This window comes from Rhopalosiphum padi, chromosome 3 (genome assembly GCF_020882245.1).
Source record: "Rhopalosiphum padi isolate XX-2018 chromosome 3, ASM2088224v1, whole genome shotgun sequence".
In the NCBI taxonomy this organism is placed as follows: Eukaryota; Metazoa; Arthropoda; class Insecta; order Hemiptera; family Aphididae; genus Rhopalosiphum; species Rhopalosiphum padi.
The window spans coordinates 28450899-28473527 of NC_083599.1; the positions used below are offsets into that span (position 1 = coordinate 28450899).

Here is a 22629-nt window from a genome sequence, read left to right on the forward strand (position 1 = left end):
AACGAATACGACGTTTCTATTGTGTTGTATAATTGGATTCCTTAATTAAAATTCAATGTAAAGAATACATTATAGAATGATATTGTAATCGATTTTATATTGATGTACCTATAAATATTGCCTAATAAATATTAGGTACATGCTAAATATAGTTTATAACCGTGAATACTTTTTGCTTATTACTTAATGCGTAAAACCCAACCATTTTAATTGACTACCGATAACTCGAATCATGATATTGGAGACAATAAAGGTGTGCATGATTTATGTGTTAAGCCATTTAATTGTCTAAAAAAAATAATCGAGAACAATGTATTAAATTAACAAAAATAATTAACTAATATTAAATAAATTATTTTAAAATGTTAACACGAAATATACAATATGTATACTAATGTGTATAAATGTAAAAATGGAATTTTGATTTTTTTTAATGTAATCTTCATACATATTTAAAAATCAATAAATACATGCATGATTTTTTAAGATTTTGATAACTTAACATTTAGTCAAACTTTTTATTTCCTCGTGAACTTTGAGTTACCGAAATACCGAGAGTCGATTGTATTAATGTATTTACTATTCACATATATATAATTTGGATCGAATGGGGTGATTGTAATACCAGTTTTGAAATTATTACCCTCATAATTTATAAAATTTGTTGACTAACTGAAAAATAAAGGACATTGTAGCACCGCAAATATTTAAATTACGTCACTATCTTTATATGCACTTAAATAGCTAATGTGTATCTCCAAGACTTCGTTCTACAAGGTTATACTTAAAAAATATCAGAGTACTGACCCCACTAGTTCCAAGAATTTAGCCTATTTTAATTACCTACAACAGGTTAGAACGATTAATTTTCATAGACAAAATGGCTTTTAAATGTCAAGCTCATAGACATTTTAACGAAACCCACTCAAACAATATAGGATACCTATAAACTTAAAAACTTAAGAAGACGCCACACCACCTGAAATGTTTCTATGAACATTTTTTTGTAGAGAACAAATTACAAACACAATATTCACAGTAGCTTTACTATATTTTTACCATAAATTATGGTATAAATTATATAAAATTATGAGATATATTCTAGAGTTTTTATGTTTTTAATAACTTTAAGGTAGTTTAAATTTTTTATAAAAAGAGATTAATTTTTTTTACATTTTTTTGTTTATTAAAAATGATTGAGTATTGATATCAAATAAATGAAAAATGTATAATACAGATAAAATCATTTACTGTGTCGTGTGATAAAAATTTGGTAAATTTACTGTAAATAATGCACTCGTAATAGGATGCTCCATCCGCGTGTGTTGTCTCTGTCTTACAAACGTACAACATACTAAAAACCGTTTCATGCAGGCAAGAACCATCAGAGCTGTAGATAAAGTTAAATAGTCCAATTTTCACACTATAAAAAGGAAAGCATTGGCTGTGAAATATTATTTTTAATTTTTTTTATATCACTATAATGTCTAATACGAAAAAAGTTCTTATCGTTTCAAAATCTATTATTGTTATGTTTTTAAAACTTGAACAACTTTTTTTGTAGTTCTAATATAGAAATAATGAAAATTATTTTGTACAGTCCTAAACCTTCTCTTTCTAGTATGAAAATTTGGTTGCTTAACTCGAACTACAGCCAGAGTGGTGCTTGCTCGCGTGAAACAGTTTTTACTATGTTGTACGTTTGTAATACGGTGACAACGCACGCGGATAAAGCGTCCTTGTAAGTTTGATCTGTATAGTAATATACGTTTTTCTATATAATCTCATTATTAAGTTACAACCTTTGTTATTGGTACTTTTAAAATATTTTGAATTAATATTTATAAAAATATTTAAAACTAAACATTGAAATTCTTCTTAAAATTACATTAAAATTGCCAATATTAAACCCCTAAATTGGCGAACCTGTGACATCCTCTTAGTACGTTTCTACAAAATGTCTTCCCCCAAAGTCATATTGTTATACAAAACTTATAAAGACTATCAGAGGACTGTAGTCCATTATATCCATGGCTCTGAGAATTTTATCAATTTGCACTACCTATAATTGTTTAGAACAATTGATTTTTCTATCAAAACCACAACAGTATAGGTATATAAATATTCGCGGCGCAAAAGTAAAACAAAATAAACAATATATTATATATATCACATAACTTTACACATAATATGAACCTATTATAATTTATAATATCTTAAAATAAATACATGAAGGAGTATAATAATAATATTATTATTTGTTCGGTACCTATTCATTTTTGGTCAAACGTGTTTTAGTTAACAATTTTATAAGCAATAATAAAACAGCGTACAATGTTAAAATGTTAAAATCGATTATTGACGTAGTTGGTAATTTTTAAAAAAAACATCAGTTATAATATAATATTAATAGAATTTCGACGATTTCAGGAAAATAATAATATTGTTATTTCCGTTTATCACAATATACTATTTCAGATATTACAGGCATACAGGTTAAATTGTATTAAATAATAAAAACAATTATTATTATTGTATAAATTGTATTTTACAGTCGTTGAGTCTAAAAACTGCACACATTTAGTAGGTTAAAACTACATGCTATTTTTTAGGTCGTTATATCCAAAAACCGGAAACTTGTTATAATTAATTTACAATTACTTAAAATATATATATTTTTAATATATAATGTTTTATTTATTATTTATAATATGTATATGAATACATATGTATAAGATAAATTATTTTCAGCTAACTAGATACCTACTCATAAATAACCATAATAATTACAATCAATAATTGTTGACATGTAACAATAACAGTTTGTAATTTTTGAAAACAAAAGTAATTTATTAATTTTGAGTGATAAGAATATCACAATTTAAAAAGAATGGTATGTTTCTTCTAAACTTTTTAGTAAACTTAATAAAAGTTTTTGAGGTTCATGATATATTTGGTCTATATAGATTAAAAATAACGTGTAGTTTCAATCCAATAATTACAATCAACCAGATAAAGAGTACGGTTTTCGTTTGTCAAAGGGAAAACCTTTTTGAAGTCAAATCATGAGTGAACAATTTTTTGATGCAACTTTTACAATTTTTACCCAAATGGTGATATTAAATAGTAGCTGATATCATGAAAAAGGACTACACAATAATAATAATAATATATTATTTTTGTTCAATAAAATCATGGGGCAATATAATACAAAAGAATCCAACCGTCATTTACATATTATTATACTGTTGATGTTCGGACGAACATAAATTATGAACACGTCCGGTGAAGAACGCCTTTTTCCAATGTCTAATCGGCCTATGATAATATTATATTGATTTACCTATGTCGTTGCAATGGGCTATGGCGTTTAAGGTAGGTATATAAGCGCATATAAAAAAGACACGGACATCGAATGGAAAAACAACACACAAACGACCATTATCGTTGTATACGCTCGCGTATACATAAATGCATATTAATATCAATGTATTAATATTATAAATGTAGTGTATAATATAATATCGGCGGAATTCGAGTTTTTGACTTGTTACGAAATTACCAGTATAGAGAGGGCCTATATATATATTTCGGCTTTGTATATATTATATAATTAACATATTATACATCCTAAATTCTATATATATATATATATACTGACGACCGAGTGAATTCGTAAATGTTTATTTTTGTTTTTTTTTATGTATACTTTCTTTCAAAAAGCGTATAGTATGATATATATATACACAAGACAAACGCATTAAGTCGTTTAAAATATACAAGTTTATAGGCTTTTCGGAATGCGCGACGATCGGATGCGGTATATTCGTATAACAATATAGGTAATATATACACGGCGTGTGTTCAACGATCCAACGATAAAGATACCACAACATATTTACGTGCTTACGATACCACTGCAACTAATAGTTTTCAAAAAAAAAAATAAAAAAATCCAAATGAAATAATACGGAGCTTTGTAAGATCGTGTACAACCGTGGTAAAAAGATAAGTACGTTATACAATAACGATAAACAATATACGAGGACAAATCGAAGCTCAATAAGTCTATTTAAAACAGATAAAAATAATTTAATTCATAAAATACAACCAGAGGCTCTCTCTGTAAAAGCATAAGACCGAATCCACAAGATATAAAGAACATGATCCTATTTAAAAAAAAATCTTAATTGTACAATTTAATATAAAAATGTTTATTTATTTTATATAAAACAAAAAATATGTAACAAACCTAACCCAATGTAAATAACACAAATGTACATATTATATACTAATGGACAAGTCGTCGATGTATTTTAATATCAATAAAAAAAAAAACAACCAGAATATACCTATATGTATTTATTTATAGGCTTTCTAGGTCTTGTTTCGGCCCAAAGTCGTGTGACGGTATCGTATAATATATTATAGTATGTTATAATACCCCATACGAGTTTTATCTTGATTTTAGCTGGCCATAACTATATATTATATACCCATTGCTTATAATAGGCTGGCCACTTGGTCCGGTTCGGATGATTTAAAACATTAACTCGACGTGATTCGTTACGCCGCCGCCGTGTTTCGAACGACTGTTATACCTATATATACACATAGTTTATATATACCTACCTAGAATACGCGGCGAGATTAAATAGAAGAGTATAAAAAAAAAAAAAAACAAAAAATACAAAAATTAGAATATTATAATCGGTTGGTTAACAGTGTTTTGTAAGACTTACTAAAATGAGTTTTTATCTAGAAAAAAATAGCTTTTCGAACAACCGATAATATACTTACGTATAATTTTGTATATCGTTATATACAAGGTGATTTCACCAAGCATAATCACCTCATTTTCCTGAAAATGCGTTTTTATTCATATTCTGATCTTTGGAATATTCAAATATACCTATATTATGCTTGGATAAAGACTATTTTTTAAATACTTAGATTTTTCGAACCACATGCTCTACGGCCATTTACAAACAATAGATCGGCAAATGGAAAATGTTTCTTTGTATTTCCCTAAGATAATAGTTAAATGAAAAACGAAATTATCATTGAAGTAATGTTTTTATATTTATTTATAATTATTATAATTGTTTTAGGGGAATATATTCTCATAAATATGAATATAAGCCGTTTACGAGCTAATATATATAGGTATATTAGATTTTTGGATTCATTTTACCAGGACTTTCCATTCAGAAAGTTTCTCGGAAATACCAGTCTTCGGCAACCGAGGGTTTAATCGGGTTAGAAAGTGAGTGGAGGTTGCAGGAGATCAATGGATTTTAGAGGTTTGTTGTGGCTTTGTGTTTTGTCAGCTAAATATTTTTATTAGAGTTACCTTTAGATTGTTTTTCAGTTATGAAAAATTGAGTCACTCCTTTGAGTACATACTTTTAGTCAATTTACGACAACGTGTTTTTTTCAAATCTTTATTGCTGTATCAATTTGAATTCATGTTCCAAATGCATGGATAGTTTAGAACTTCTTAATTAATTGTTTCGTATCAAACATTATTGTACAGTTAGTTAAAGTAATTTTTTTTTATTTTGATTAAGATAATTAAAAAATAATTGTGTAAAAACATTTTTTTCAAAATTAAAAAAAAAAATGTTTTTATAAATCGGTGACCGAAGTTCCGCACAGTGCGATCGGTTGAATTGAAATATGTATACTTACTATATCGTACATGACTTCCAGAAGCCCAGATTTTATGCAATACATGCGTTAACGCGCTATTATATTATATGCAACTGTAATGCTACACAAAATATACCTAATGACCTTGTAGATGACTGCTGAAGAGAGACTCAATTGTATATTATTACACGCGTGTGAGTAAAATAAAAACTCGAAATAGCGGAAATACGATATGAATATAGTCGTTAAACGGTAAATAATTATATCCTTGGAACTACACGAACTGACTAAAAGTAATATCGCTATTGTAAAGAAATGTCAACAAGAAATGTCAACTATATAATATATTATTATATCGTCGTAATATTTCCATTTAATAATTTTTGAATTTAAATAACTTTTATTAAAATACACTTCCATGCCATAGAAGTGAAAAGATAAGTAAAGTGCAGCCAACGTCATGGCGAAAATAATATTGAAACATCTAATAGTCAAAAAAGTATTTTTGCTTAAATGTAAGCCATCATTTGTCAAGAATCAAGATGCTTAAATAGTTAATTTTGCTCATTTAATTAAAAATTACAACAAAATATCATACAATCTGTGTATTATAAAAAGCCAAGTCGAAAATCATCGTTTATAGGTACATACATAAGTATATAAAGATGATAAAACTACTCGTGATAAAATGGTTTAATTCCGTTAGTTCTAATTTATTATTATATAGTTTAATACGACTTTCAGTAAGCCCACGCAGTATGCTGTTTTGCAATGTCGCCGTTTTTGAAGTTTTATTTTTACATGAAAAAGAGCCGTCAGTATAGTTTGGCTATTGATGATAAATATTAGTATTTATAATCAATGGTTTGACCAATTCAACCATACGATATTATTCGTTAAAATTATGAAAAGTATATGATAGTCGTTAGATTTTTCCGAAAAGCGGTGTAATGAATGCATAACTATACAGTATAGTCAGTATCGCGATTCGCGGTACACAAAAAATTAAAATCGCACGAACGACATTTAAAAACTAATTAAATTCGTTCCTTTTAACGAATAATATTATTGCATTGAGGTATTGGCAACACTATAATAGATTCAAGAATCAGGGTTGTGTGTAAAATAAAAATTAACAACTATCAAAAAAGTAAAAAAATGTTTTTATTATGAAAAAAGATAATAAATTGAGTTGAATTGTTCAAATATGATAAGTGATTGCTAAATCATATCATATTCACAGTCATAACAAATACTATGGTCATGCTATAAATTATATCAACAGACTAGAATTTAACTGATTTAATATTGTCATCAGTTACACATTCTTCAAAATTATATCTATACATACCTACCTAATATACATAAATATTCGTGTGTAATTTCTCAAATCAGATGCTCTGTTTCTCCAATATAATATTATGTATTTCAGTTTAACAAATTATGCGTACAAATGGGCGTAGATGTTAAAAATATTTTAATTAGAATATTATATTAATTTTAAAATTTAATTGCTTCAAGTCCTCATAAATAATATTTTTAAATATTTTAGTAAGATAATGAATATTTTTATACGTCGTTTAAATATGTAATTTTGAACAAATTTGAACTTAAAATGTCTATAAAAAAAATTGTGCCTATGTTTTTTAAATATCTTAGCTATAATAAAAACTTATATAGAACCTTGCACTCGTTGCAGTATTAAATTTTAAACCTTTCTGACTAAGTGAACAATTTTTTATCGATAATATCTGAATGAAAAAATAAAACTTGAATATTTTTCTACTAATAATTTATAGATAGCTCAAAAAAAAAGTCAAAATATATTGAAAATTATACATATTTTGTATAGGAAATACTGTATTAACAAAAAGATACACACCGTCTAATCAGGACTAAAGTAACTATTATAATATATAATTGTTATTGTTGTTTATCTCCTAATTATATTATCGACATTAGCGAAAAAAAAATAATACTTATGGGCTATGGCTAAAATCGAGTTACACGTGTACGATATTAAATTTTAATGTTATTAACTTATTGCTATAAAATCTATACCACAACTACCACACACAGACACACAATTACATAATATTAATGGATTCGTACCTACCTCGTGATACCTTATATAGTCATATATATTATAAGCACACTGCTTAAAATTAGTCTTTTTTTTTGAAAAAGTACCAATTCTATATATTATATAGTTAATAATATAGTTATTAATATTTAATACAGTAAACTGCTTGCAATGGCAAAATTTTTCAAGTATCTCCTTGCGAATAAAATGCTATTTATTACAACAATTTAAGTATGCACAGTATGTCTGAAAATTTCCCAAGCCAAATTAAATAAAAACAGAGATTTAAAGATAAACGAATTTATTCACATCAACCCTCTGCATAAAGTTCTTGTCTAGTCATGCACCCGTTGCAGCGCCGGTAATTCAGTTCAAACGCTCATTTTGTGGAATTTCCTTTAACTGCGCTGTACAAACTCTTTGGATCACTGGAATGTCGTTAAAAAGTGACCTTTCATTTTCGACTTGAGTCTAGAATAAAAAATAATCGGCATATGCAAAATCGGATGAGTAGGGCGGATGAGTTAGAACAGTGATCTGATTTTTAGCGTAAAAACGCGTTAAAAATGTTGCTGTGTTAATTAAAGCATTGTCTTGCATGAGAGTCCAACTGCTCGGATTGTAGTATTCGGTTCGACGAGTACGATGCATTAAGAACTTCATCACTTCCATATAAACCTTATCATTTGCCGTCCAATTGGATCACAGGCCCTTTGAAACGAAAAATACGATCAACATTGTTTAGATTTTTGATTTTACTCTCGACAGTTTTTTAAACAGCTTCCGCCGTGTACACTATACGTTATAGTGCGAGATGTAGCTTTATCATCGAATGCTTACTGTATCATAAAATTAGTTTCTCTAAACGATTTTTAAAGTCGAACACAAAAATGTTAATGCAAGCTCGGACAAGGTACCTCGAACACACCGTACACAGCCGAATATAACTAGTGATTGAAGAAAGAAACCAAACGTGCTGATATTTTGTATATATATATAATACTCGTTAGACTTTATACTATATTATGATGCATTGGTTGTATGAGAGATAATGCTTTTTACATTCTATAAATACATTTGGTTTGGGAACTTTTCAGATATACTGTGTACAACTAAAGTTTTTATTTTATTTATTTTAATTTTGAATATTCTACAATTATGCATACAAATATTCAGAAAATAATACAGAATTAAAATATTTACATAAAAGTATATAAAGGTATAAATAACACAAAACTTGATTTTAATTTCATAATGAGAATCAATGCAAAATGTTTATTTAAATTTTCAAATTTAAAACTTCTATGGTTCAAGAAGCATTGTTTTATAATAAATTATTTCAAAAAGCTTTATTCCATATTATAAGGCACAATATTGGTGCATATTTTAAACAGGAAATGTTTTCAGATGATAAATTTGTAATATCTGTTATTAAAAATTTGATAGAATTAGAATATAATTTTTTATTGAGTTATTATTAAATTATTAAACATTTGAATTTATTTGTCATTAATTTGGTGGATTTATTGGAAACTTTTTTGCCAAACGAATAACAGTCACAAAGTAAAATAAAAATTATGTTTCATCGTATATAATCAGAAATCAAATTTTGTCGTATGATATACCATATACAGATTATATGTATAAATAATTAAATACACAAAATATAGGTTACATGTAAGCAATAATGGGCTACATTGCCTACATTCCTGTATAATATACTTGTATATGGCTTATGACTGGATAGTTTATCAACACTATAAGTCAATAAGATGACAATACAACTTACATAAGGCTCAAAATAATAGTTCGTTTGAATAAAAAAATGTAATCAAAATGTTAATTATTTTATTTAATATATTTCTAAAACACGGGACTTTTTATGAAATTATCTATAGAAATACGTAAAACATGTGTGCATTTTTAATAATATGCAAAGTATAAAATAAAACTTTTCTTACTGTAACATTTCGAAAAATAAACTTTACATTTCATCAAACTATTAAGTCAACGTGAAGAATTTTAACGACTGGTAAATATTTTATGTTGTTAAAATAACATTAAGATTACTCTACAGACGGAAAATAATCCGTACGATATACAGATATATGATGCTTAAAACCAATTAAAATATTTAAGTTTTAATGGATATATCTATAAGTATTAAACAGTCACATGTAAGTCTCGGCAGCTCAAAGACGAACGTTTCATTAAGCTGCACATAAAAATAATTGAACAAAATGTTCAACCACCAGCGTTCGCTTTAATAATATGTTTTTGTTGTAAATATACTTTAGAAAATAATTTTTAATCAAAGAAGAATACAATTATAAAAGTAATAATATATATATATACATTAAATATTTATTTAGAATTGTACAGGACCACAGCTTTTGATGATTATCTAATAGATTTTCCATACTTAAAAAGGAATAATACTATGCAATCTTAATAACAATTAATTATGATTACCTATCTGCGTTTGTGTAAAAAGGAATACAATTGCATTTGTTAGAATTCCTTAGTAGTGATGTGCGTAAAAATATGAAATCTACTTAATACGAATCCACATAATTTTAAAATCGATGCAATGTATAATATTCTTCACTAGTCCACTCTGGTCAAAATCTATGACAAAAAAATGCATTAATATTTTTATTCGCTTTACAGTATACGTACTTAAATGCGTTTATCAATCGAGAATATATAATATTCCATAAAGTCGTATATTTGGTGTGTATTATATTATCATGTGTTTTATTCAACAAAACAAAAATAAAAAATTTGTTCAGAAGAACTTACTATCTGATTATACAGATACGATCATAATAAATTGTGTAATATAATATTATACGATTGTCGTATTTAACCACCTCGTTCCCCACCGCGAATGAACTACACTACACAATATAACGGTCGCACAATATATAGCAAAGTAATCCGCCAAGCCACCCAGAACATGAAATTGACCAAAAACTGAGCATTGTCCGGCTATCGTCCGTGTACCGCCAGTCAGTTGTGTCACAACTATCGTTCAGAGTGTTACCGTCTTCCTTCCGTCGAAAGTTAGGTAATGTACACACGTCTATAACCACATTATAGTAATAAATATAATAACTAATATCGTATTTTTAATATTTATCTATAAATAATATATATATATATTATTTAAAAAAATCCTATTTAAATTTTAATTCGTTTTGTTTGTTTGTTTTTATTACAAGTTAAATATAATAATTTATATTCCATAAACAATTAATACAAAATTTTTTTGTTTGTCTGTTTCTAGTCTAAGATCAACATTTAAATTTCAGAAACACTCAACGATTTCGGCTTTTACAGTGAAACAGTTTCATTTTCAATAGAAAACTAACTAAAACGAAATGTAAGTATTACATACTAAACAATTTAACTGATCAGTCGAGTATCAAATAAAAAGTCTATAGCACTTATAGCACTCCATAGTGATCATTGTTTAGTAAATTAGATACCTATTAAAAATTTATATTTAATTATTATTGGAATTTATTTATTTTTTTTAACCGAAAATAAATTAACAAATATACACTGCATGTTAACCATAATCTACTATATTATACTGTACACTATTGGAGCAGCGGTTGTTTTAATTAATTATTTTTTTGTTTTCAATTTTAAAATCACACTTTAAATTGTTCAATAGTACATTTAAGGAATATATTAATATGGTTTGGTTAATTGTGTGATTAAATTTAAATCGAACAAATATATTTCTCCTTTTCAAAGCAATTTAATATTTATAATTTTAAAAATCATCAAATGATAATTTATTTAACAAAATATAGGCCCTTCAACAGTTTTTAACATTCAAAATTATCAATATGATGACAGCTTACACGAGTAGATATAAGAGCTTACACAAGAATTTATTATTTGTAATTTAATAGATATTTTATGGGACCTGTTATTTTATATTTTTTTTTATAAAATTATAAAAAAGAATCCAACTAAAAAAAATATTTATCGAGTTTCTGCCATTATTTTATTTAGACCACTAAAATATTGTATGAAATAAGACATTTAATCTGTATGCATACATAGAACAAACCTAACCTATTTTCACTAAAAGTGTACTTTCCCCTTTCCACCAATACCTCGTTCCCACTATAAATGAGATATTGACTTATTCCACGTTTCCACTAGATCAATTTCTATACTATGACAAGCTGTTACTTTTTATTTAAAATATGATAAAATATTGAAAAATCAGTACTTATATTTTACAATATATTATTAAATAAATTAAATAAAAATAAAAATAATTTTTATATTTTAAACCAAATTAAACATTTGTGTACAAATATCTTAAAAGTTTACTTACAATAATTACAAAAATTATTTTAAAAACTTATAAATAATATATTAATTATACATTTATAAATCTATTACCAGCTGTTTATAACTTTAATATTATTATTCTTAATTATTGTGCATAAAAACTTTTAATAGTATTAAATTTTTTTATGGTAACGTGAAGTCGGTAAATATTGAATTTGGTGGAAAACGCCAATGGGAAAGATAGACTTATGGCGGAACCCTGAAAACGTGTTATACACCTATTATTATAGTAGGTACTGCAAATAATCTCATAATCGTGGATTATAGAAATGTGTTGTACGTGTTTATCACATTAGATACGTTCTGTATTTGCACATAATATTGACGATTGATCGATAAATTAAATTGTGGCATTGTAATATTACGATAAATATTGTACAATAATGGTATCAGGCACCACATATAGATTCGATTCTAGTATAAATACATATACTTTTTGTTTACGTTCTAGCATGGACTAAATATTGAGGAATCATTTGCAATGAAATTATTACTTTTTTTTGGATGAGTTTAAGTTTTAAAAAATACTATTTAAAATACTCAACACTAAAATATTTTGATTTTTTGTTTTGTTTTTTTTTTAATAAAGTAATTGTAACTTGTAGTACTTGTATCTTTTATTGATATTATCATCTCCAAATTAACGTATAATATATTAAACGTTCAATAAACTATAAGTCAATATAAATAATATTGAATTTAAATTTTATCATACCATTTAATAAGTAATTTTTATTTCCTCGGGAAGATAGAGATCAGGTTGTTCGTTGTGCCAAGGCACGCATAAACTATTATTATATATATTATTATTACATGAAATCAAAGGAGTAGGATTTATTTTCGATGTTTGACAATTTAATTTTTAATTTAAACTCGCCTTAATACCAGCGACGTTTGAGTATTTCAACTTTGAAATGTTGACATGTGCAGACATATACTCAAATTAAAATCATATTTCATATAAAATAACTCGAAATCATTGCACAGCATTTTGAATATTTAGATTATAATTTATAGATAAATATCACTTGATAATATGTAATGTAGAAATAATATAAATATACCGATATAAATTACAATACGCTGCTATTTTTTTAACGTACGACATTCGTTCATATTAATAATATTATTTTTCAATTTATTTCAAATATTTGTCTAATTATATAATATTGGCAATATTGCATAATATATAAAAATTGAATTTTTAATAATTTGTGTCAAAAATACTTTTAGATTTTTTTCCATTCTAATGGCCACATTTATTTTTAATCTTATATTATATTAAAGTAAAACACTATTTTAGAAATATTGATGACACTTATGTCAAACATTATTCCAAATAATCCAAATAGTTAATAATTCCTACTATACTTAAATATTTGATATGTGGAAGTAAACTGGTGGACTGCTTGTCTAAAGCTTAAAAATAATATATTTAACTACTATATTATTATGAGTTATGACTTAAGTGTATGAAATTAAAAATATGAGGTAAAAATATATAAATACACTACAAATGATAATCCACCAATTCCATTATTTTCTTTTATAATGAATTTCAAATTCTTGGAATTTATAAGTATGCTAAAGGACCTTATTTTAAATTATTTAGATTTGTTTACCATTTAAGTTGTGTATTGTGTTGATGCAAACATTATTTTTTTTAAATAAGAACCAACCTTTCATTTCTGTAAATTATTAAATAGATTATTTTTTTGAAAATTTGCATATATCTAAATCAAAATTCGAATAAGATGTTGCTGAGCTATTACAATGAATATACTAAGGATAATAGGTTTACATAAATACAAAATATATGTAAATATGTAATAACTATTAATCTCAGAAAATACTTACAAATTATAAAATATTGTTAGATTATAAAAAAAATTAGTACAGTAAATTTTCAAATCATAATAACCCTCATATTGGTCCATAACTTTCAAACCTATTATGGACTTATATTATTCTTAGTACACAAAGTTAAATTAAGTTGAGCACATTATTGATGAATCAATCTGTACAAAAGGATACATTATTTTTTCAGTCATTTGTTGTACTTAAAATTGTATAATTTATAATTCTATTTATTCATCATTCAATTTGTATAGTTTATGTTAATTACTAATATTATACTAAATCTTATGTCATTCACTTCAACTGTATTTTCAAAAGGGTTTATCCTGTTTATATGTATATATAAATAAATAAATAATATAGTTCAAGACAACTACAATTTTATAAAAATATCCTCATTTTTTACTATATTTTTATCTTTTCAAATAATAAAACCAATTACTTTTCTAAAAGTTTGATTTACCTGTATAAAATATATCAAGCAAAGAGCAAATAACTATCTTTTCTTATAAACATTGACAATTTTTATTATGTATTAATTATGTATACGAAAATACGTATACACCGCTCAACAAAACTGATATTCAATACTTGAAGCTAAATGTTTAGAAAAACAAACAAAAATTAGATAAATAAAAATCATTACATTAAAAACTACATTTTTTTATTACAAAAATGTATAGTGTATTTAAAATTAGATAAAAACATTTTCAAAATCACAAAAATAGACATTAACTGAGAGTTATTGCAGTGGTGGTCAAATATTTATCGCTCCCGAGTATTTCTAAATACGTAAATTGGGTTGGTACAGTATAGGAGGGGGGTTGATATATTTTTCATAACCTTTTTTTTTCAATGAAAATATATTAGAATATTTAATTTACTTAAATATATAAAAAAAAAAAATTATGTAAAGATTTGAAAACCAACTCCCCCCCTTTAAATCATTATGAAATCATTATTTGATCGCTACTGGAAATATTATTATAATATATTATGTATGAATAAATGTAGTATTATTTGTTATTATATATTATATGCACTGCAGATGTCCGACCAGCAGGGAGACGACGGCAGCGAGTGGAGAAAATCGTTGCCCGGACTCTCTGGGTCGGATAATCCGCTGTGTACGCCAAAGCAGATCAAAAACTTAACTTTGGACGAATTGCGCCGGGACGAGAGACTTTGGATTGCGTACGAGAGGGGTTGGTGTGATTTGTTGCAGTCATTCATGAACATGCAGCTGATGCAGTCAGAAACGTCATATATGTTGCCTGAACTCACACGGCCTGGGATACTGGATCCCACAAATGCTGCAGCTTCCAGTGCAGCTGACGCAGCAGCGAATGCATCTAATCCGGAGAGTACTTTGAGTGACGATCCGGTGAATGCATTACCTGCATCAAATGTGATTACCAAGTCGAGTACATCAGGTACTGTGCATATATCGGGTGCAGTGGCAAGTGCAACTGTGCCCGAAAACGGTTCGCCTAAACGGATTGACGTTCGCGCTCTCGCGTCACGTATAAAGCGGACTTACAAATATGCTGATGTTCGTCTGTGCGAATTCCAAGGACTTGGGCCACATGATGTACAACAAGAGTTGTCAGAAAACGGTCCCCACGAATCCGGAGTGATTAGGGACTCAGGTGTGACTGAACAGCTGTCAGCGATCAGGATCAAAATTACGACACCGGAAGCAACAGAGTTCGAACTCACCGATATATTCGGCGACGACGAGAAACCAAACGCTGACAACGAGTAGTTTCTGTCTGCTAAAAAATCGATATTAAACAATATAATATTATAATAAATAGTTATTCTGTATTCATAAACATTATAATCAAGACTTGGAAGTTATAGCACCAAAATAGTTACTTTTTAGCACTTTAATATACATTTAGGACTTAAAAATGCCAAGATTAGGTTAGTTAAATATCACTTAAAATTGAGAAATATGATAAAATATTATGATAAAATACAAATTTATAAAAAACCCGAACCGATAAACATTTTTACTTATATTTTTTTTAAATACTCTTGTTCTCTTATCTCTTTTGTTTACTTTTAGTTTTATAATATTTTCATATATTTGTCCGTAATTATAAGATAGATTATAATATTGGTACTCACTACACAGAGACTGTAGTCTCTATAGTGGTTTCATTACTACTACTAGTTGTTCTATACATTTCCATTTATTTCAATTGTTTGTTTTAGACATGTTAAATGAGTAAATATTAAAAAAAATGTGTTTGATTTCTTTTTTATATGAGATGATACATAAAAATAAAACTTACAATAAATTCTCAATGGACAAAATTTTAAACAATAACGCATTATAGATGTTCTAAAAGTTAAGAATTTTCAAAAAAAAAAAAAAAAATACACAGATGCTATAACTTCCGAGCCCTGGATTTATTATATTATAATTATAACGAGTATAGAATATGTAGCTGTTCTTTTCGAAATCCCGGTGTCATTTCATTATTATTATTACAATACCTAGTGTCTTCGACGCTACAGAAATATATTATTAGTATTTGACAAACATATATTATATATCCAAATTCCAAAGCGTATTATTATTGTTATAATTATTATTAATTATATTATATTATTTTTATTTTTTATCGACATAATAATATTATATTACGCACAGTTCCACGTGCTGCAGCTCACACACGTATTATTAAGTGTAATAAGTATTATATGGTATTATATGTCGTGTACATTTTTCAAACTTTATTAAAAATAAACATAACAATATTACTAAAATGTATTTAATTGTATTTAACCTACGAATAAGTATTATATTGTTGTGTAACAACAGTGCGTCTGCAGTAAACATAGGACAAACAAATTGATAATAATCTATCAAATTTTGGTTATCAAAAACTAATCGTATAAAAAATATTTCAGTGTAATATAAGTACTTAACATTGTTGAATTTGGCAACGGGAAAAAATTATAGGTAAAGATGAAAATATGTTTTATGAAATAATTTTGTATATCTATAGGTACCCATAAGTATTTATAAAAGCGTTATATACTTACAAAATCAGATTCCAAGAAAATGTTTGCTCACTTTGGTGGATAAGTATGCCTGTTGGCTGTTATACAATAATAAATTCTTCGAATTCATTTTATGAACCTTGCAAAAGAAATATTTTTTATGAAATGTGAAATATTTTTCTTGTAGAAATTCTAAACAATTTTATTTTAATGTTTGGTAAAGGTAAATAGTTTAATTATTAAGAACAATTTCGCTATTATATTAGCATATTATAACTATATATTAACCGTTTATTCTTTTATTTATTCTGGCTAATATTATTTTATTTTGAAATAAAAATTCCTATAATTTAAAAAATTAAAATAATATAATATTCATTCTAAGTACTCTATATTAAGATTTAAATTAATTATAATTTTTGTTAATTGTTTGTGCTTTGGTTTATTTATCGAAAAATAAATAATAATATCATTATTATTGTAATAAGTTCTCAAGAAAAATAATGTTAACATTTATTGAGTTTTAGTTTATTTTTTGATCTATCGAATAAAATATTTTTAACGATTAGTATATATTATTTTACTTAGATCACTAATAATATACAAATAAGTCGTATTGATTTATAAATAATCACTCACAGAATTGCTTGTGTAAAAATATTAAATTATAGATATTTGATTTCTAAAAGATATTATTATTTCTAATTTTAGAAATTCAAATAAATTTCACAATAATTTTAGTATGGTAATTTTATTAGCTATACAAATTAATTACGCTGAGAAAACCTGCGATGCATCGTAATGGTCTGCTGTCTATTATATATTATGTGCATTTAATAACAATAAGTAATAATAAGTGAAATATCTCGTTACAAAATCATATTTTCGAGTCGATGAATCAGAATTGAGTCTCAAGACCAAATTTAATTAATTGAACGTTTGAAAATTAACTGCGACAATGTCGAATATTAATATATCGGTACAGTAGTGTTTGTATTTCTAAGTAATTGAAATAATTAATAAACGGTCCTGCTGTTTAATAATAATTATGCTCTTTGGCGTTTAATTTAATTTTTTAAAAGTTTGAAATTACTGTTTCTATAGAGTATATTATGTATGTTTATATAAATTAAACGTTTTATGACTATTAAGTAAGTTATTTTAAAGTTACTGACACAAGTGGGCCTTTTTTAGGAGGGAGGACTTCAGTAAAATATATGGGAATTTTCAATTAAAAAATACGTAGGTCGTAGACCCTCACACAATATCTGTGGTTAAATATTACACTGTCTAGTCATATAATTCTTCAGTCTTCTCTTGCAAAATGTTATATGGGATATGGGAAACTAAAATTCTTACCGCCTATATCACAAATCATAAATAAAATACTTACCACAAAAACAGAATTTAAAATAATTGTTTTTCCTATGATATTTATTATGGGATCGTCATCAAAATTGTAAGGAACAATGATATTATTTTAGTTCTTATTACGATTAATTTAAGTAACGTTACCTATGTGGCTATGTGGTGTTTCTAATGATTCCATATTACTTATACTCTATACCAAGTGCTTAATACTAGTTAAATATACATACTGCTATACTTATAGCGTTGTTTTGTATTACTTAGTAGTTAGTTATACTTAATAGAAATATTAATTCTTAACTCCACTTTTAATAATAATGCCTGTTAAATGTTTATAAATATAATAAAAAATATAGTGTAGCTTAAATAAATAGCAGTAATAGCACAACATTATTTTAAAATCTATTCCCCATAATACCTAACAATATATTATTTACATACATAAATTGAATTCAATAAAAAAGGGGTATGGGTAATAATAACATAGGCCTTGTGTGGCCCTCAATATTAAGGGAGCCAAATGCACGTATCTCAACTGCACCTGCCTTAATCTGACAAAACAACAAATAAAGATTTTCAAACATTTTTTTAAATTTATTATTTCGTTGTTTCTCAAAGAAAAATAATCGCAAAACATTTTAATTTGTATCATTATTCGAAGCTAAGTATTTTTAATTAAAATAATTTTTTGATATTTAAGTATGAAAAACCATTTTAAAATACTATAGTTTTTATTAAAAAAATAATAATATTTATAAGCAAATATTATATTCAACACTCGTACAAGTTATTATAGTAATAGCCAACATAATTAATTTTGGATTTAAACACTGAAAAGTATTAAGTGAAATAAAATTCAAGATTCAATCACAAATTAATTAAAAAATAAAATAAATTTTTTTTTCTTTATGTATTCAATTATTTGGATTTCTGTTTGTTTTCCATTTAATTTTTTTTTAAACTGGTTTATGTAAATTATTGCGTTATCGAATATGGTATGTGGAGAAGCAATATCTCGTATGTCAAAATATATTATTTTTCAGAAGCACAAAAATATGACTATATACAATCATCATTTTTATCGCTTACGTGAATTTCGATTATTTCATTATTTTATTATTTTGGAGACTTTATTTGTATTCATCGTTTGGGTTATGAGGTATTCTATTGAGAATTTATAAAATAAAATAATATACTAATATCGAGGTATTTTTAAATATTTGTATCATTACAATTATGAACTATTTTTTTTTTTTAATATAATACTTTGATATATTATAAGTTTTTAATGTTTTATATAAATAGCTTTTATAATTTAAAAAAAACTAAAGTTAAATCAAATTGTATGGTATAGGTATACCGAATATATTCAATATAATACAAATATTTCAAATTATTTATAATATTAATATATATTATGAATAAAATCGATGGTTCATATTCTTATCCAATTAAAATTAAATTATTATTAGACGTAACTAATTTAAGAATATTTGTATAATATATTTATAATATATATATATATATATTATATTTAAGTATAAGTAATATATGGATTTTTATGTCAAAATTATACCTATAATATTTTATTAAAAATATTATTTGAATAATAAACGAGTAACTAGCAGAGTTGAAAAAAATTAAAAACAATATACAAACAAAAGTAATAAAAATAAGTAATAATATATATATATAGAGGTACATATAAAACTAAACTTTTTTAATCAAATAATTTTATGCATGATTATATGATATTGTGTTTTAGAAATACTAAGCCCAATTTTGTAATAGTGGATTTCAAATATACAACTTAGAAATGGAAAATCTTATTCTAATATCTGAAACTTATTGTACTGAAATAATTCTCCAGACAGGAACATTCAACTAGAATTGAGATCTCTAGTACAGTGATTCACTGTTTCTCAATCTTTTTAGGACCACAACCAAAATTTTCTCCTAAAAATCTATCGTGGCTCACGTAGTTTCACTTTTATTAGAGTTTAGTACTCTAGTTACAAGAGTCTAGTAGGAACTTTAGGAGAAATGGTTATTACATAGGCTGTACTAAGTATGGTGGCATATATATATTGTATAAATTGGTATCTAAAAGTAAGTTATAATGGATGAACATTCTACTATCCCAAATTGATGATTTTTATTATAAAAAATTATATAACTTAACTTCAAATTTTAAAAACAAAGCTTATAGTTCATATTTTTAATAAACATATTATATTATCTTATAGTTTCTTGTTTTTTAAGACACAATACGTAACTACATATAATCATGAATTTCGAATTTACCAACCTTGATAAAAACAAACTCGAATCTGCAGAATCTATATCTAATAATAATTTCACAAATAAAATAACTAAACTACGGGGAAAGTCTTTAGTATTTCAAAAAAATCGAACAATGACTGAAACAGAATGTCGTATTTTCAGAGATAAGCCGAATATATTTGCCCCCTACTTGTACAAATTTCCAATTCCGATTATACTGATGAACCCAACTTTACCTATAACTCTATTTGAACTCAAATACACAAGACTCATCAGTCATCATACATACTTACTACTTAGTAGGTATTATAGGGAGAGAGTATACAGGCAAAGATGTATTAGAAAGACTTGAAGTATGTGTTTTAAATATAAACGAGTGCAATGGTGTGGCGAGCATATTTAAAACCCTAAGCAAAGTATTTAAACAATGACCCACCCACTATATCCCCTACTACATAAATACATAATATATAATCTAAAACTGTATATTAATTTACTATAGAATAATTTAAAATAAAAAAATACTATGTTAATTAACTATACATTCATCCACACAAATTTTAATTTTTAAGCTCAACATAAATTTTGTGGGTTAAGCAATTGCATTTGACAAACATCGTTCCTCACGCCACTGAACTAGTGTGATATATTTTTACATACATCTAACCGACATAGAAACAAAAAAAAAACAATAGGGACACTAGTGAAGTTTCTATCACAATTATGTATAGGTACTAGGTACTTACAATATTTGTTACAACTATTACGACAATCATACAATCTACTACATAAATAAATTACCTATACGAGTAATAACATCGAAATAGATTTTAATCGCATATTTTAACAAACACAAATACAACGAACATCGGGAATATATAGGTGTATAATTTTTTGTGTAATGATAGTAATATGTGTAATGAATATAAATATCTAATCTTTACAATATACTTCATATTATACAAGATCAATAGCCAGAGTAGACGCATACTCAGGATTTTTTTTTTGTAGAGAGTATGTGGACTTTTATCCTATTTTCCCTTACACTAAAAATATACTTAAATACATTTTTTATTTATTACTGCATCGTAATATCACCACTACCTAACATGCATGCGTATATTATATAATATTTATAGTTATAACTAATTTTAAATATTAATAGCAAAATGTATGTATTATAATATAAAAATAAAATAATATTTTTGGTTTAATACTTAAATAATTATAAATAGAGTGCCACTAATACCAGATTTGATTCGTTTTTGTCTCATTTGAGTTGCGACTGGTTCAACGATTATATTTTGATAATATTTATGTATTTGCTATAATGATTTACCCATTTATAAATAAATTAAATTAAATTATTTTTTCTACTCTTTTAGATACAATCAGAGAATCTATAGAAGAAATATTTACTAATTTTGAAAATCATAAGTAACCATGAGAGTTTCTGTACAATCTGGAAAAATTACCATCTCCTGTACATATTTTGGAATGCTGTAAAGATTTACATGGAGAAAGAAGATAATGCTGATATAAATGCCGTAGAACGATAAAGTGAACTTAAACATCTGAGTTCACTTTTAGTTTTTACCAATTGGCAAAGAATCACCCAAATGTGCGCTCCAGTTTATATACGATATGTTGATATAAAATTAAAGTATATATTACCTTAAACTTATACATCTCAAATAATATTTTTGACAATTCCAGTTTTAGTAGCATACGGTGAACGAAGTTTCTCTAAATTTAAATTAATAAAAATTTATTTGAATTTCTCGATGACATGATTGGCTCTCGTCGTTAGCGATTTTGTCTATTGAAAATGATTTAGTCCAAAAAGTAAACTACGAAGGCTTATCAAATAGTCTTCTGAATTAAAAGCTATAAAAGTGAAGTTCTTTTATTATTAATATTAATTATAATAATTATAAGTATCACATTTTAAATTATTTTTATTTTTATTTAATCTTATTATAAAACTAAATTTT

The 22629-nt window shown here is 25.7% G+C and overlaps 1 protein-coding gene across 1 annotated transcript; it reads left to right on the plus strand.

Annotated features, from left to right (window-relative positions):
- The first annotated feature begins 10705 nt into the window (after positions 1-10705).
- On the plus strand, positions 10706-16801 carry LOC132927366 (uncharacterized). Its single transcript, XM_060991879.1, has 3 exons — positions 10706-10805; positions 11025-11120; positions 15018-16801. Exon 3 carries the CDS (start codon positions 15018-15020, stop codon positions 15732-15734), a length of 717 nt encoding a protein of 238 aa, XP_060847862.1. The 5' UTR covers positions 10706-10805; positions 11025-11120; the 3' UTR covers positions 15735-16801.
- The last annotated feature ends 5828 nt before the right edge of the window (positions 16802-22629 follow it).